The 16970-nt window shown below is 44.9% G+C and overlaps 1 protein-coding gene across 2 annotated transcripts in view; it reads left to right on the forward strand.

The window, feature by feature from the left end:
* pth1r (parathyroid hormone 1 receptor) overlaps nt 1-16970 on the forward strand; it is a 63481-nt gene that overhangs the window by 42824 nt on the left and 3687 nt on the right. For both annotated transcript variants that reach the window (XM_076972989.1, XM_076972990.1), the window contains exons 3-12: nt 1385-1495; nt 2047-2171; nt 4552-4646; nt 9637-9823; nt 10348-10501; nt 13217-13277; nt 14080-14146; nt 14338-14432; nt 14738-14879; nt 14998-15039. In XM_076972989.1, coding sequence (XP_076829104.1) covers nt 1385-1495; nt 2047-2171; nt 4552-4646; nt 9637-9823; nt 10348-10501; nt 13217-13277; nt 14080-14146; nt 14338-14432; nt 14738-14879; nt 14998-15039 — 1079 coding nt within the window. The remainder of the gene's footprint in view (nt 1-1384; nt 1496-2046; nt 2172-4551; nt 4647-9636; nt 9824-10347; nt 10502-13216; nt 13278-14079; nt 14147-14337; nt 14433-14737; nt 14880-14997; nt 15040-16970) is intronic.

A 16970-nucleotide genomic window follows, 5' to 3' on the forward strand; every position in this document is an offset into this window, starting at 1 on the left:
ATTTTATGTTCCCACTGACTGTATTATTGTTAAATAAATAATAATAGTACTAATACTGTAGTAGACTGTTTGTCATCCTAGTGTATCATAATACTAGTATCGTAACAGAATATTGTATCGTAACAGAATATTGTATCGTAACAGAATATTGTATGGTGAGGTTATTGGCAGTACCAAACCTTAATGGGATTGGGGTGATGCAGTCCTGTCATTCTCAGCTTGTAACTGTGTTGGGTAAATTTGTACCATGTTCAGTAAATCTGTTGTGTTCGGTAGAGCTATGCTCTGTGTTGGGTAAATCTGTACCATGTTGCGTAGACCTATGCTCTGTGTTGGGTAAATATGGACTGAGTTGTGTAGAGCTGTGTTCTGTGTTGGGTAAATTGATATTGTGTTGGGCAGAGCTGTGTTCTGTGTTGGCAATTCTATACTGTGTTGGGTAGAGTTTTGTTGGGTAGAGCTGTGCTCTGTGTTGGTAAGTCAGTATTCTGTTAGACGGAGCTGTGTTCTGTGTTGGCAATTCTATACTGTGTTGGGTAGAGTTTTGTTGGGTAGAGCTGTGCTCTGTGTTGGTAAGTCAGTATTCTGTTAGACGGAGCTGTGTTCTGTGTTGGGTAGAGCTGTGCTCTGTGTTGGTAAGTCAGTATTCTGTTAGACGGAGCTGTGTTCTGTGTTGGCAATTCTATACTGTGTTGGGTAGAGTTTTGTTGGGTAGAGCTGTGCTCTGTGTTGGTAAGTCAGTATTCTGTTAGACGGAGCTGTGTTCTGTGTTGGGTAGAGCTGTGCTCTGTGTTGGTAAGTCAGTATTCTGTTAGACGGAGCTGTGTTCTGTGTTGGCAATTCTATACTGTGTTGGGTAGAGTTTTGTTGGGTAGAGCTGTGCTCTGTGTTGGGTAGCTCTGTGTTCTGTATTAGGTAAATCTGTACAGTGCTGTAGTTTTTTGTGTTGGGTAAATCTGTACTGTGTTGGGTAGAACTGTGTTGGTAGAGTTGTGTTGGATAATATGGGACAGGTTATGAACAGGGAGACCAGATAAGACAGGTTATGTTATCATAGAGGCAGAGGCAGCTGTGTGCACACATGCCTACTCTCTTACGATGTCTGTATGATCCTCTCTCTCTCTTTATGTGCTGTTTGTTTTTATGTGTGTGTTTCCTCTTTCTCTGTCAGTCTTCAATTCTCTCTGTCTCTGTGTTACCAGTACAGTAGATGCATGTGTACATTTGTGCATATATTTGTACATATGTTTGTGTGTGTACACGTGTGTGTGTACGCGTGTGTGCGTGTGTGTGTGCGTGTGCGTGTGCGTGTGTGTGTGTGTGTGTGTGTGTGTGTGTGTGTGTGTGTGTGTGTGGTGTAAACCCTACTCTGTCTCTGTCTCAGATGGCTACTGTCTTGCTGAGTGGGACGGTATTGTGTGTTGGCCTGAGGGAGCTCCAGGGAGAACCGTGTCTGCTGCCTGCCCCGACTACATCTACGACTTCAACCACAAAGGTGCGTCTGCACATAAACACACACATGCATGCACATGTGCAAATGAACGCACATGCACACAACACACACACACACACAACACTGCAGTGAAGTGTGCACGGTTTCCAGAGACGAAGAACCTTCATCACCTGTGCAGCTCACGTCAGGCTGTGGAACTTCTCTCTCTCTGTGTGGATCTCTCCTCTATATCGCCCCCTTGTGAGCAAGCTCAGCCACGTCTTGACATTCACCGAGTTCTTCCTGCTTGTTGGAGTCTGCGGGACACGTGTGTTTGAATACATGTGCGCCTATGTGCTGTTAAGGAGAGTAGCTGACATGTGACCATGTGACCATGTGACCATGTGACCATCTGACCATGTGACCATGTGACCATCTGACCATGTGACCATCTGACCATCTGACCATGTGACCATCTGACCATCTGACCATGCCTTGTTCCATGTATTGCAACATGTTAATAGTGATGTTAATAGCAATGTGTGTGTGTGTGTGTGTGTGTGTGTGTGTGTGTGTGTGTGTGTGTGTGTGTGTGTGTGTGTGTGTGTGTACAGGGAATGCCTACCGGAGGTGTGATCTGAATGGGAGTTGGGAACTTGCGGTGAGCAACAACAAGACGTGGGCCAACTACAGCGAGTGTGCCAAGTACCTCAACCATTACAACCAGAACCAGGAGAGGGTGAGAGTGGAACACACACACACACACACGCACACGCACACGCACACACACACACACACACACACACACACACACACACACACACACACACACACACACACACACACACACACACACACACACTCAGCAACACACACACACACACACACACTCAGCAACACACACACACACTCAGCAACACACACACACACACTCAGCAACACACACACACACACTCAGCAACACACACACACACACTCAGCAACACACACACACACACTCAGCAACACACACACACACACTCAGCAACACACACACACACACACACACATACGCACAAACACGCACGCACATACATACACACACGCATACACATGCATGCACGCACATACATACATACACGCATGCACGCGCGCACACACACACACACACACACACACACACACACACACACGCACGTCTTCAGTGTGGACATATTCTGTTATGGCAGTGTCTGTCCAGTAATGAATAGTGCATGACAAAAATAATTTGCCCACAAACATGTTCCATCTGTCACAGTAGATGTGATCAGCAGGACGAAGATATTTCCCTTTAGTTCAAACCACCTTTGTCCTGATTTGTGTCAATGTTCAGTTCAGTTCAGTTCACTTCAGTTCTGTTGGGTTCACTTCAGTTCTGTTGGGTTGGTGGTTAGTGCAGCCCTGTGTCTGAGATCTATGCTGTTGTTTCATAACTGGGTGATATAACCATCCTTCCTTCGGTGTGTTGGAACTCACTTCTGTAAATTCACAGATTGTGAAGATAGATGTGGTCAGGTCTTCCAAACGCCGTAGTTTAACATTATTTACTTTACGCTGTTTACTTTGTGTGAGTTTCAGTGAAGATGGCAGCATCCCAAAAGCAGTACATAAAATACAGGAGTGTGTTTAAAATACAGGAGTCTGTTTAAAATACAGGAGTGTGTTTAAAATACAGGAGTGTGTAACCCTCAGAGGCACAACCACAACACAACAGGGGAAACACCACCGAGCAGAAACGTCTCCTCTGTTTCATCCACTAGGGATGAGGCGTCCCTACAGAGGGGCTTACACAGCAGTCTACACAGAGGGGTCTACACAGAGGGGTCTACCAAGCAGTCTACACAGAGGGGTCTACCAAGCAGTCTACACAGAGGGTTCTACACAGCAGTCTACACAGAGGGGGTCTACACAGAGGGGTCAACACAGCAGTCTACACAGAGTGGTCTACACAGCAGTCTACACATGGGTCTACACAGGGGTCTACACAGAGGGGTCTACATAGTTGGGTCCACAAAGCAGTCTACACAGAGTGGTCTACACAGCAGTCTACACATGGGTCTACACAGGGGTCCACACAGAGGGGTCTACACAGTTGGGTCCACAAAGCAGTCTACATAGCGGTCTACACAGCAGTCTACACAGACAGGTCTACACAGAGGGGTCTACACAAAGGTGCTTGCACAGAGGTTGTGTTGAAGTATTTGCTTCCTCTAATTATTTTTGGATGGAAATAATTTTTTGGAACTTTAAAAAGTATGATGTCATCATATATTCAGAGTCTACACAAGAATGTAAACATGAATATGTCTTGTGGTGAGTCTTGTGGTGAGAACACTGTGTTCATTTCTGTCATCTGTAATGTATCTGTAATGTCGACCTTTCAGCCCACCAATTACTGCAAAAATCAGACAAAATGAAAGTCTTTGATGTTATTGTTGATGCTCATTTTGAGATTAACTGTGACATCCTTGACATGCTCTCTTGGATGGGACATGGTAGTATGTTCAATAGTGATGATACAGTGGTGCATGGCCAGTGTGTGTGTGTGTGTGTGTGTCTGAGCTCACCTATGTTCACCTGTGTCTGGGCTCACCTGAGTTCACCTGGGCTGGCCTGCATTACACTTAGTCCTGCAGAATCTCAAGCGTGATGTAGCTCTCGTGACGGTCCCGGTGGTTCTGTGAGGTGTCAGTATCTGGCCCTCCTGTTGTTTACTAGTGCCGCACTAACAGCTGGGGTTCTGGGTCCCAGGACCAGAAGCAGGTGGGGGTTGTGGGACTCGGGCCACCGGACCACCACATGACCACAAGGGGAGTCAGAACAACAGCAACATCATATAAGTTATAAAAGTTATAACATGACATCAACAGTCAAAACTGCAGTCATAGTTATTGGTCATAAACAATGTTGTGTTGAAATGTTCTGAAGGTTTCTAAAGCTTATTACCAATTACCTCAAATGTCCCATTAGCAAAGATGTCAACAATCTGTATGTGTGTGCGTGTGCGTGCATGTGCGCGCGCGCGCGTGTGTGTGTGTGTGCGTGTGTGTGTGTGTGTGTGTGTGTGTGTGTGTGTGTGTGTGTGTTATTCTTACTAACAGGAGGTGTTTGACAGACTCTACCTCATCTACACGATTGGCTACTCCATCTCACTGGGGTCCCTCATGGTCGCTGTGGCTATTTTGGGATGCTTCCGGTAAGAGAGGCGTATTGTTTGTGTGTGTGTGTGTGTGTGTCTGTGTGTGTGTGTGTGTATTTGTGTGAGTGTGTGTGAGTGTGTGTGTGTGTGTGTGTGTGTGTGTGTGTGTGTGTGTGTCTGTGTGTGTCTGTGTGTGTGTGTGAGTGTGTGAGTGTGTGTTTGTGTGAGTGTGTGTGTCTGTGTGTGTGTGTGTTTGTGTGTGTGTGGGTTTAACAGAAAGTCTTTTTATGCAACCTTTCTAGATTTTTTCTGAAAAATTAGTGAAGCGCATGTTTCACATAATAACATCCAAATACGTGCAATGCGAAACATCACTGTGCCTCTAACATCACTGTATGGGTGGTATATGGTTGATTTGGGTGGTATGCTGTGATTTGGGGTGATATGGGATGATATATGGGTTTAACGGGGTGATATGGGGTGATATATGGGTTTATCAGGGTGATATATGGGTTTATCGGGGCAATATGGGGTGATATGTGAGTTTATCGGGGTGATATAGGGTGATATATGAGTTTATCGGGGCAATATGGGGTGATATGTGAGTTTATCGGGGTTATATAGGGTGATATATGGGTTTATCGGGGCGATATGGGGTGATATGAGTTTATTGGGGTGATATATGGGTTTATCGGGGTGCTCAGTAGCTCATTTCCATCTCTAGCTAATGCACTCAGACACCTTCATTACTCATCCAGTGTGGTTTGGTGATGGTACATCATGATGTTCTCTGGCTGAGCAGCTGACGGGTTGTGGAGTGTGTCTGGCTTCAGCACAGATCCTTCTGGGCTGTGGGAGCCCTGTTGGTGTGCTCTGCTGGGCAGAAACAGTGCTGGGAGGAGGTCTCCCCCCCCAGATGTTGGCGGGGGTGGCCGGCCCTGCTCTGAAGAGCCCTGCGTTACCTGGCACAGAGTTGGGAGAGAAAAACACTCTCACTTCTCAGCCAAGTGGCAGGTCCCTGGCCTGCAGAGGGGAGTGAAAGGTAAACTGTGTGCTTTGCAACGTTGCCATGATCAGATGGGCACTCAGCCTCACAGGCGAGAAGCTGCTGGCTTGTTGTGGGGGAAACAGCCCAGCTGGACTGGGGCAGGTGCCTGGGCACACAGAGGCAGCACTGGGGTATTAGCACTGGGTTATTAGCACTGGGGTATTAGCACTGGGGTATTAGCACTGGGATATTAGCACTGGGATATTAGAAGAAACGGAATCACACTGATTGGCCACCAAGTTCCTCATTTTCAACACAACTCGTACTACTGTACTACATACTACTGTACTACATACTACTCATACTACATACTACAACTCATACTACTGTACTACATACTACTCATACTACATACTACAACTCATACTACTGTTTACCAGAGCTGATACAGTCCCAGTGTACACACACACACACACACACACACACACACACACACACACACACACACACACACACACAACACAACTCGTACTACTGTACTACATACTACTGTACTACATACTACTCATACTACATACTACAACTCATACTACTGTACTACATACCAGAGGTGGGGACTCGAGTCACATGACTTGGACTCGAGTCAGACTCGAGTCATTAATATTAAGACTTTTGACTTGACTTGGACTTTTACTCCAATAACTTGGGACTTGAATTGGACTTGAACCTGTTTACTTGCAAAGACTTGATTTTTTTTAACCCCAAATCTAAATTTTAAAACGCATATTAATATTTATAAAGTGCGCCCCATTAATTTCATTTACACCAGATTCTGTGACCGTCGAGTTTTGTGACCACAGGGTGCGCTATTTCACAGTTTCTGTTTAGAGGCACAAACGCTTTACGAATGCTACGTAAACTACGCTGATGCACTTTCTTTACTCGTTTTGTTGGTGTCCACGAGCCAAAATATGACATTTACATTTATCGTCTCTTAATTACATAAATGTACTTAAACAAGATTTACCATCCCCTCACCATTGCAGCCAACAAAGAAATCATGAATGGGATGTACAGGTGAGCCTTTTTAACTGGGGTCACCAATTCTGACGGCAGCCATCAGAATATGTGACCCCACTGAATCTCCAGGTAACAATAGTACACCGTGACCCCACAATAACAGAAAACAATGAAAAAATAGCCCTAACCTTTTATTAGTTTATATTTAAACATTTTATCCAAATGTTTAGAATAACCATTCGTAATGACAGCATCTTGCTTACGATGAAGCTTGCTATTTTCGTGTAAAATGATGTAACGAAACATTCTTGTTTAAGTACATTTATGTAATTAAGAGAAGATAAAATGTAAATGATCTGTCATCTTTTGGCTGGCGGACACCAACAAAACGAGTAAAGAAACGCATCAGCGTAGCATTCGTAAAGCGTTGGTGCCTGTAAAAAAAAAAAAAAGACTCGAAAGGACTTGAAATTCCAAGTTTCAGACTTGGGACTTGACTTGACGGTTGCCTGTCTTGACTCGAGACTTGACTTGAGTTGACTGTCTTTGCTTGAGACTTGACTCGGGACTTGAGGACAAAGACTTGGACTTTCTTGAGACTTGCAAAACACTGACTTGGTCCCACCTCTGCTACATACTACTCATACTACATACTAAAACTCATACTACTGTTTACCAGAGCTGATACAGTCCCAGTGTACACACACACACACACACACACACACACACACACACACACACACACACACACACGGCTGATACTGTACCAGTGTGTACATGCACACACGCACACACACACACACACACACGGCTGATACTGTACCAGTGTGTACACGCGCACACACACACACAGACACACACGGCTGATATTGTACCAGTGTGTACACACACACACACACACACACACACACACACACACACACACGGCTGATACGGTCCACACTGCTCATTTCAGAACACACTCTGTTCAGCACAGTTGATCCATTATCAATCCAAATCACTACACACTGCTTTGCTGTAGCAGTTCATTATAACAGTTGTTTAAATTCAAAAAGTGGATGTTTACAGCCACAGTTTCCATGACATCAGTGAACTCTGTGGATTCTCCTGGTTTCATATTGAGTGATGATACTCATAGCTATTCAGATTCAGCAGACACGATATCCTTATATAAGCAAAAAACACAGCAGTCTAGCCAAAAGTAAAGAAAAAAGTATTTTCATAAAAAAAATAGATAAAACTGTAAAAAGAAAATAAAGACATTTGTAAGTAAAGAAAAACACTTCAGCAGGAACAGTTGGAGCTCCCAACCCTGCCCAGAGCGGCTGCCCAGAGCGGCTGAGGTGAAACCCTCTAATTAGCTGTGGTTTCACCACCCCGCCACGTGTGTAGCGTAGTTTGCTGTTTTGTAGATGCGTCTGTGTGCTTGTGACCTTGTGTTAGTGCCTGTTCATTACAAACTCATTTGGAGCTGAACGCTTTCTATAGGCCGTCCAGCGTAAGAGACTCAGGAATGAACATCACATGAGTGTCTAACCACATCAGGACGGACAGAGCGGAGCTTCAGTGTCAGGATCATGTGCAGTCACACCGCGCCTGTCCCGTCTCATCAAGACTACACAGGACCGTCTTTGTTTACGCAGGACACGATCACATGTCTGTGACCAGTGGGTAAATTAGGAATACAATATTGATTTCCAATGTCATAGAATGTCAAATTTCTGTATTATCCACATTATACGGAAGATGTGCAGAAAATAGTTCACTGCTCAGATCCAAAACCAGGCGTTAAAAATCACTCTGCAAAACAGCAGAGCCAAACATGCCAGTTTATCAAGGGCACTAATGCTGAACCAGCAGGGGCCTTAGATATTGGCCCCTGATCAAATGAACTTTCACAACTGCATTTCATACTTTCAACATTATAACTGAGGTAATGTTTAGAATAAAAACACATGCAGCTGTATGTGCAGCAGATCATAATTAAAAACTGGGTCCAGATTATCTACACCTCTACAGTTCTTCTGGAAGATGAAGACTACACAAGGCACCCGAGCCGATCCAAGATCAAAGACCCGATCGGGAGGATCTCACACATCCACTGATGATGATCCAAGACAAGCACACGCACACGGAGTAATCTGGGTCGTGGCTTTATTTATGTCTGGATATACACTACTGATGCCATATAGTGGTTTAAAAACGGAGAAATTAAAGAATGACCCATCCCGCCCTCACGTGTGAGGAGCTGCGGTTCCTCTGGGCTACCGAGTCTTCATCCAACCTGGCGCGTGTAGAAGGTCTGACCAGCACGGGCTCATGGGCTCATGGGCTCACAGTCAGCATGATCTCACGGGCTCATGGGCTCACGGGCTCACAGTCAGCATGATCTCATGGGCTCACGGGCTCACCAGCTCACCTTCACAGTTCACGATGTGAATAGCTGAATAATGTGCAACAATGAGTGCCTTCCTGATCTTCCGCTAATCTGCACCTGTGCTGCGGTTCTGACTGGTTCTGTGTTGTACTGGACACGGAGAAGGGAGGCGTGAGTGAGATGGTGCAGGTGTCTGGTCCTCCTGACGTCTGCTGTCGTGTGTGTCACAGCATACAGGGATTCTGCTCCCCTCCAAAGTGAATTTACTGAAATCTCGTCAAGCGTTGAGGGACGTTGGATTGACTCATTTTTCATCATTGAACATAATCTGCATGTTTCAAACTAATGTTTTTGGAGAAATAACAAAATAAATTGTCAGTTTTTTTTTTTTTTTTTTACACGATTTTAAAGCTTTTTCACTTTCACCTTTCTATCACTTCATCCCCCTCTCTGTCCTCCTTTGTCTCTCCCTCTGACTCACCCCTCTCTCTCTCTTTCTCTCTCTCCCCTCACTCTCTCCCTCACACTCTCTCTCTCCCCCCTCTCTTCCTCTCCCCTCTCTCTCTCTTTCTCTCTCTCCCTCTCTTTCCCCCTCTCTCTCTCTCCTCTCTCTCTCTCTCTCTCTCCTCTCTCTCTCTCTCTCTCTCTCTCTCTCTCATCAGTCGGCTACACTGCACCAGGAACTACATCCACATGCATCTCTTCGTCTCCTTCATGTTGAGGGCCATCAGCATCTTTGTGAAGGACGTGGTGCTGTATTCCGGGGCAGCTCTGGACGAGGCGGATCGCATCACCGTGGAGGACCTTAAGTCCATCACACAGGCTCCGCCCACCAGCAAGACCCAATTTGTACGTGTGTATCTCCCTTAGTGATTCTCACAAACCCAAAGCCCTGGTTCACACATTATGTCCACACAGTGGTTACTAAAATGCTGTAATATACACACACACTCTGTCAAGAAATATTATTTCTCCACATTCTCCACTTACCAAATACAACCAAGAGACGAGGACAGTTGGACAGGTGTGTGTGCAGTGTTCTCATGGCCCAGTGTGTTTCTGTACAGGTGTGTGTGCAGTGTTCTCATGGCCCAGTGTGTTTCTGTACAGGTGTGTGTGCAGTGTTCTCATGGCCCAGTGTGTTTCTGTACAGGTGTGTGTGCAGTGTTCTCATGGCCCAGTGTGTTTCTGTACAGGTGTGTGTGCAGTGTTCTCATGGCCCAGTGTGTTTCTGTACAGGTGTGTGTGCAGTGTTCTCATGGCCCAGTGTGTTTCTGTACAGGTGTGTGTGCAGTGTTCTCATGGCCCTGTGTGTTTCTGTACAGGTGTGTGTGCAGTGTTCTCATGTGTGTGTTTCTGATTGTCTCGTAAAGGTGGGCTGTAAGATTGCGGTCACACTCTTCCTGTACTTCCTGGCCACGAACTACTACTGGATCCTGGTGGAGGGTCTGTACCTCCATAGTCTCATCTTCATGACCTTCTTCTCGGACAGGAAGTACCTTTGGGGCTTCACTCTGATTGGATGGGGTAGGTCAGGGTGGATGGTCATTGGATAAAATTGTGCACTTTCACCATCATAGGCTAATTTAACATTTCATGGTTCTGTGAGATAGACTGTGTTTGAAATAGCCTACGACATACTACTCACACTGATCCAGCTCTAAGTATGATACATGCAGTATGCAACCAAAAGAACTGTTTTAAAGTATGTAAGAAATACCTGAAATACCTGACACGATACCTGGATGACACGATACCTGGATGACACGATACCTGGATGACACGATACCTGGATGACACGATACCTGGATGACACGATACCTGGATGACACGATACCTGGATGACACGATACCTGGATGACACGATACCTGGATGACACGATACCTGGATGACACGATACCTGGATGACACAATACCTGGATGACACAATACCTGGATGACATAATACCTGGATGACACAATACCTGGATGACATAATACCTGGATGACACAATACCTGGATGACATAATACCTGGATGACACAATACCTGGATGACATGATATCTGGATGACACAATACCTGGATGACATAATACCTGGATGACACAATACCTGGATGACACAATACCTGGATGACACGATACCTGGATGACATAATACTTGGATGACATAATACATTCATACGTTCGTACATAAGTGACCTTGATTTTGTGTTTGTCATATCCTTCTATAATGCATACTACCATGGGGACTAGTATCCAGTGTACAGTATATACAGAGTGCAGTATTCAGCAGAGGTGGGGACTCGAGTCACATGACTTGGACTCGAGTCAGACTCGAGTCATTAATATTAAGACTTTTGACTTGACTTGAAAAAATATTCAGAGACTTAGACTTGACTTGGACTTTTACACCAATAACTTGGGACTTGAATTGGACTTGATCCTGTTTACTTGCAAAGACTTGATTTTTTTTTACCCCAAATTAATTTTAAAACGCATATTAATATTTATAAAGTGCACCCATTAATTTCATTTCCGTCCTTCTGACGCAGACCAGTCCTCTGCTTTTCCACACTCTGTACGTGTGTGTGTGCATGAGCTGCAGCACAACCAATCAAATGGGGGGTTGGCGAACGTAAATTTTTACCGGGCGGGGTGTAAAATGGACACAAATTAAGTATTATATCGCGATCGATCGATCGCCAGTGGTTGGTGCCAGAGCGAACTAGTAACTCATTGAATCATAGATGTGGATCAGAGGTAAATAAACTAGATTTTTTTCCGGCGTGAGAAATCGGATGTGTGGCGTGAGAGCGTGTGAAGACGGTCAAATGCGTGTGTCTCACGCTCAATGCGTGAGAGTTGGCAACCCTGGGTTCTGTATCTGAACTCAGGGAAGAGAGCCTCTCTCTGTCACCATCATATCCAGTTCTATCTCAGCATGGATTGTGTATTTGAAGACATCTACGTCGAGAAAAAAATATATTGACAAAAGTGGAGCGAGTTTTCAGCTATGGGGACATCATTCTACGGCCTCATCGTGCACAAATGACATACAGACTTTTGGCCAGTTTGGTCTTTTGCAAATGCAATGCAGAATAGTTTACTGAAATGTCTAAAGTTGCAGATTCCTGTTAATTGTTCAGTTCTTATATTTGTTTGTCTTGTGTCACTCACACATGGACACACATGTTCTCCAAGAAACCAGATAAGAGAAGAGAGGGGAAAATGCTGTTATGGTTCTTTGTATTGTACTGTGAAAATATCAGCACTTTTTATTTGAACATGGAGTTCTACTTATGACTTTTTCACAGAATATTTATTTCTGGAAAATTGTAGTTTAAAGTATGAATATTTTTGCAGCTAAGTTTAACAAATTGAACTGTGCAATAAAGAGGTGTAATTTGAATTTTTTTTTATACTTCGTGTTTTCAGTTGCACATGTTTTATCAAGATTTGAGGAGAATACAGATTTAAAATAGAACGCATGTCTATTATTTACATTTAAAATATACCTGCAACATTGGTAAAAAAAAAAAAAGACTCGAAAGGACTTGAAATTCCAAGTTTCAGACTTGGGACTTGACTTGACTGTTGCCTGTCTTGACTCGAGACTTGACTTGACTTGAGTGTCTTTGCTTGAGACTTGACTCGGGACTTGAGGTATAAAGACTTGGACTTACTTGAGACTTGCAAAACACTGACTTGGTCCCACCTCTGGTATTCAGTATGCACTAGGCTATTTCTTAGCTATTTCAACACAGTGACTACAGTGCTGTGGTCTTGTGGTGGTCCACTAACACCCAACACTGCTATCTACCAGGACTGTTCAGCACTCAGTATGTAATGAACACAGGACAAGACACATGGAAAGACACTCAACCTTCTATCGTAAGAAAGAAAACGTCTGTGAACGGGACTTGTTGTAATGACTGATGATGCAGAGGTGATGTGTCTCTGAGTGATGGTTCCCCATGCCATCGTGAACCATGGTGATGTACAGAAGGCCGTCTCTAGCCCCGCCCCCACACCTGCATTGTACACACTGTGCGAAGAGTGAGTGCACAGCGCTTACAATGTGGATGTGGTGGGGGCCGTCTTCCTCACCCCAGTGGCCACGCCCACGTTGGAGCACATGCTTCCTACGGCTGTGTGTCTGTGTTTGTTCATGTGGGGTTTATATGATGCGTATGTGGGCTCAAGAGAGAGTGCTATACTAATGAAGAGATTCACCAGAGTGTTTGTGCTCTAAACCACAGGTGTGCCAGCCATGTTCGTCACCGTGTGGGCCTGCGTCCGGGCTACTCTTGCCGACACGGAGTGAGTATCCCAGCCCCGCCCACACCATGCAGATACAAACTCAGCCCCGCCCACACCACACAAACACCAACCCAGCCCCGCCCACACCATGCAGATACAAACTCAGGCCCGCCCTCACCACACAGACACTATCCCAACCCAGCCCTCACCACACAAACACCAACCCAGCCCCGCCCACACCACACAAACACCGACCCAGCCCCGCCCTCACCACACAAACACCGACCCAGCCCCGCCCACACCACACAAACACCGACCCAGCCCCGCCCACACCACACAAACACCGACCCAGCCCCGCCCACACCACACAAACACCGACCCAGCCCCGCCCACACCACACAAACACCGACCCAGCCCCGCCCACACCACACAAACACCGACCCAGCCCCGCCCTCACCACACAAACACCGACCCAGCCCCGCCCACACCACACAAACACCGACCCAGCCCCGCCCAACACGTCTCATGATGTCCCTCAAAAAGTGACCATGTTTGCTTGAGATGACAGAAGTAATCTGTCAAGTGTTAGCAGTGGTAATGTGATGTATTGTTTCGATACTCTATGAAAGAAAAATAATACACCTAATATAATAGAATATCTAGACAGCCCTATATGTTTAGAGACGGTCCACACGACAGGTGAAAAATGATCTGAGCAGGTGTGTGTGTGGTGTGTGTGTGTGTGTGTGTGTGTGTGTGTGTGTGTGTGTGTGTGTGTGTGTATTGTGTGTGTGTGTGGTGGGTGTGTGTATGGTGTGTGTGTGTGTGCGTGCATGCGTGTGTGTGTGTGTTTGCGGTGCAGGTGTTGGGACTTGAGTGCTGGCAGTCTGAAGTGGATTGTCCAGATCCCCATTCTCACAGCTATCGTGGTAAGTTTATGCAGCATATATCCACTTCAGTTGTGGTCTGAAAATGAAATAAACACAATTTTGAGATTTATTTTATTCATTAAAACTGCTGAAGTGCATACAGTATAATTTAATGTTCAGTGGCAGTTTATATTTTACTTTATATAATGTTGTGTGTGTGTGTGTGCGTGCGTGCGTGTGTGTGTGTGCAGGTAAATTTCCTGTTGTTCCTGAATATAATCAGAGTTCTGGCCACGAAGCTGAGGGAGAGTAATGCGGGCCGCTGTGATAGCAGACAACAGTACAGGTACAGGACCCCCCCCCCCCCCCCCCCCCTGGGTACAACCCCCCCTCTGGGTACAACCCCCCCGCCTGGGGACAGCCCCCCCTCTGGGTAAAACCCCCCCTCTGGGTAAAACCCCCCCTCTGGGTACAACCCCCCCTCTGGGTACAACCCCCCCGCCTGGGGACAGCCCCCCCTCTGGGGACAGCCCCCAGTACAGAGCACCATCCACCACTGGACATAAAGACGCACACGTTAATGTCCAGACACTGTGCCTTGCAGGAAGCATGTGACACCCTTTCAAAACGCTTCATTGTTTTTGTGTGCAGAAAGCTGTTGAAGTCTACACTGGTGCTCATGCCTCTGTTCGGGGTTCATTACATCGTGTTCATGGCCATGCCGTACACGGAGGTGTCGGGCGTACCCTGGCAAATACAGATGCACTACGAGATGCTCTTCAACTCTTTCCAGGTCACGTTGAACTCCTCCGTCACGTTGAACTCCTCCGTCATCGATCTCCCACTGTTTCTCGTTAAAGGTGCTGTTTCTGGCTGCTGACGTCTGCTTCTTGTCTTTTTATCTTTTGCAGGGTTTCTTTGTTGCTATTATATACTGCTTTTGCAATGGAGAGGTAAGAGCAAGAGCTTGATATTAAGATACAGTTAAACACACCTGTAACAACCTGTAACACTACTATCTATGACAGTACTACAAGTAACAGTAACCCTTAGCAAAAAGAAGTTTATTCAAGTGTACTATGAGTATACTTATTTTAACTAGAAATGTTCAAATTTTGTCCAAAAAAGTATTAAATTGGTATATAATATATATATATATATATATATATATATATATATATATATATATATATATATATATATATATATATATATATATATATATACTTATACTGAAGTATACTTAATAAAATTAACTTTTTTTGCTAAGGGAATACATGTAACACACCTGTAAATCTACTACCTGTAACAGTACTACCTGTAACAGTGCTACCTGTGACAGTGCTACCTGTGACAGTGCTACCTGTAACAGTGCTACCTGTAACAGTACTACCTGTAACAGTACTACCTGTAACAGTGCTACCTGTAACAGTACTACCTGTGACAGTGCTACCTGTAACAGTACTACCTGTGACTTGCAGTGCACACAATTGTAATGAAACTGATAAATGCAGTAAACTGTCACATGCATCTGTTCTGTTAGCTGTATCCGTTTTATAGGTGTATAATTACAAACCTCGGTCAGTGTCCTCCTCCTTGTCAACCTAATGTGTTCATTTCTGATCTGTTATTAGTTTAGGATGGCAGATAATTCTCAGCACAGCATCAGCACTGAGCACATCGTTAGCACTCAGCATTAGCATTATCACAGCTTTAGCACTCAGCATTAGCATTATCACAGCTTTAGCACTTAGCATTAACATTATCATAGCTTTAGCACTCAGCATTAGCATTATCACAGCTTTAGCACTCAGCATTAGCATTATCACAGCTTTAGCACTCAGCATTAGCATTATCACAGCTTTAGCACTTAGCATTAACATTATCACAGCTTTAGCACTCAGCATTAGCATTATCACAGCTTTAGCACTTAGCATTAACATTATCACAGCTTTAGCACTTAGCATTAACATTATCACAGCTTTAGCACTCAACATTAGCATTATCACAGCTTTAGCACTCAACATTAGCATTATCACAGCTTTAGCACCCAGCATTAACATTATCACAGCTTTAGCACCCAGCATTAGCATTATCACAGCTTTAGCACTCAGCATTAGCATTATCACAGCTTTAGCACTCAACATTAGCATTATCACAGCTTTAGCACTCAACATTAGCATTATCACAGCTTTAGCACCCAGCATTAACATTATCACAGCTTTAGCACCCAGCATTAGCATTATCACAGCTTTAGCACCCAGCATTAGCATTATCACAGCTTTAGCACCCAGCATTAGCATTATCACAGCTTTAGCACCCAGCATTAGCATTATCACAGCTTTAGCACTCAGCATTAGCATTATCACAGCTTTAGCACTTAGCATTAACATTATCACAGCTTTAGCACTTAGCATTAACATTATCACAGCTTTAGCATTCAAAATTAGCATTATCACAGCTTTAGCACTCAACATTAGCATTATCACAGCTTTAGCACCCAGCATTAACATTATCACAGCTTTTTTAACGGGACCTCTTGCTCGTGACAGTATTCTAACGGGACCTCATGCTGGTGACAGTGTACTAACGGGACCTCATGCTGGTGACAGTGTTCTAACGGGACCTCTTACTCGTAACTGTTTTAACGGGACCTCTTACTCGTGACAGTGTTTTAATGGGACCTCATGCTGGTGACAGTGTACTAACGGGACCTCATGCTGGTGAGAGTGTTCTAATGGGACCTCATGCTGGTGACAGTGTACTAACGGGACCTCATGCTGGTGACAGTGTTCTAACGGGACCTCTTACTCGTAACTGTTTTAACGGGACCTCTTACTCGTGACAGTGTTTGAACACTCATAGCAAGGTCTAGAGAATGGCC

Source organism: Brachyhypopomus gauderio, chromosome 14 (genome assembly GCF_052324685.1).
Source record: "Brachyhypopomus gauderio isolate BG-103 chromosome 14, BGAUD_0.2, whole genome shotgun sequence".
NCBI classification, from domain to species: Eukaryota; Metazoa; Chordata; class Actinopteri; order Gymnotiformes; family Hypopomidae; genus Brachyhypopomus; species Brachyhypopomus gauderio.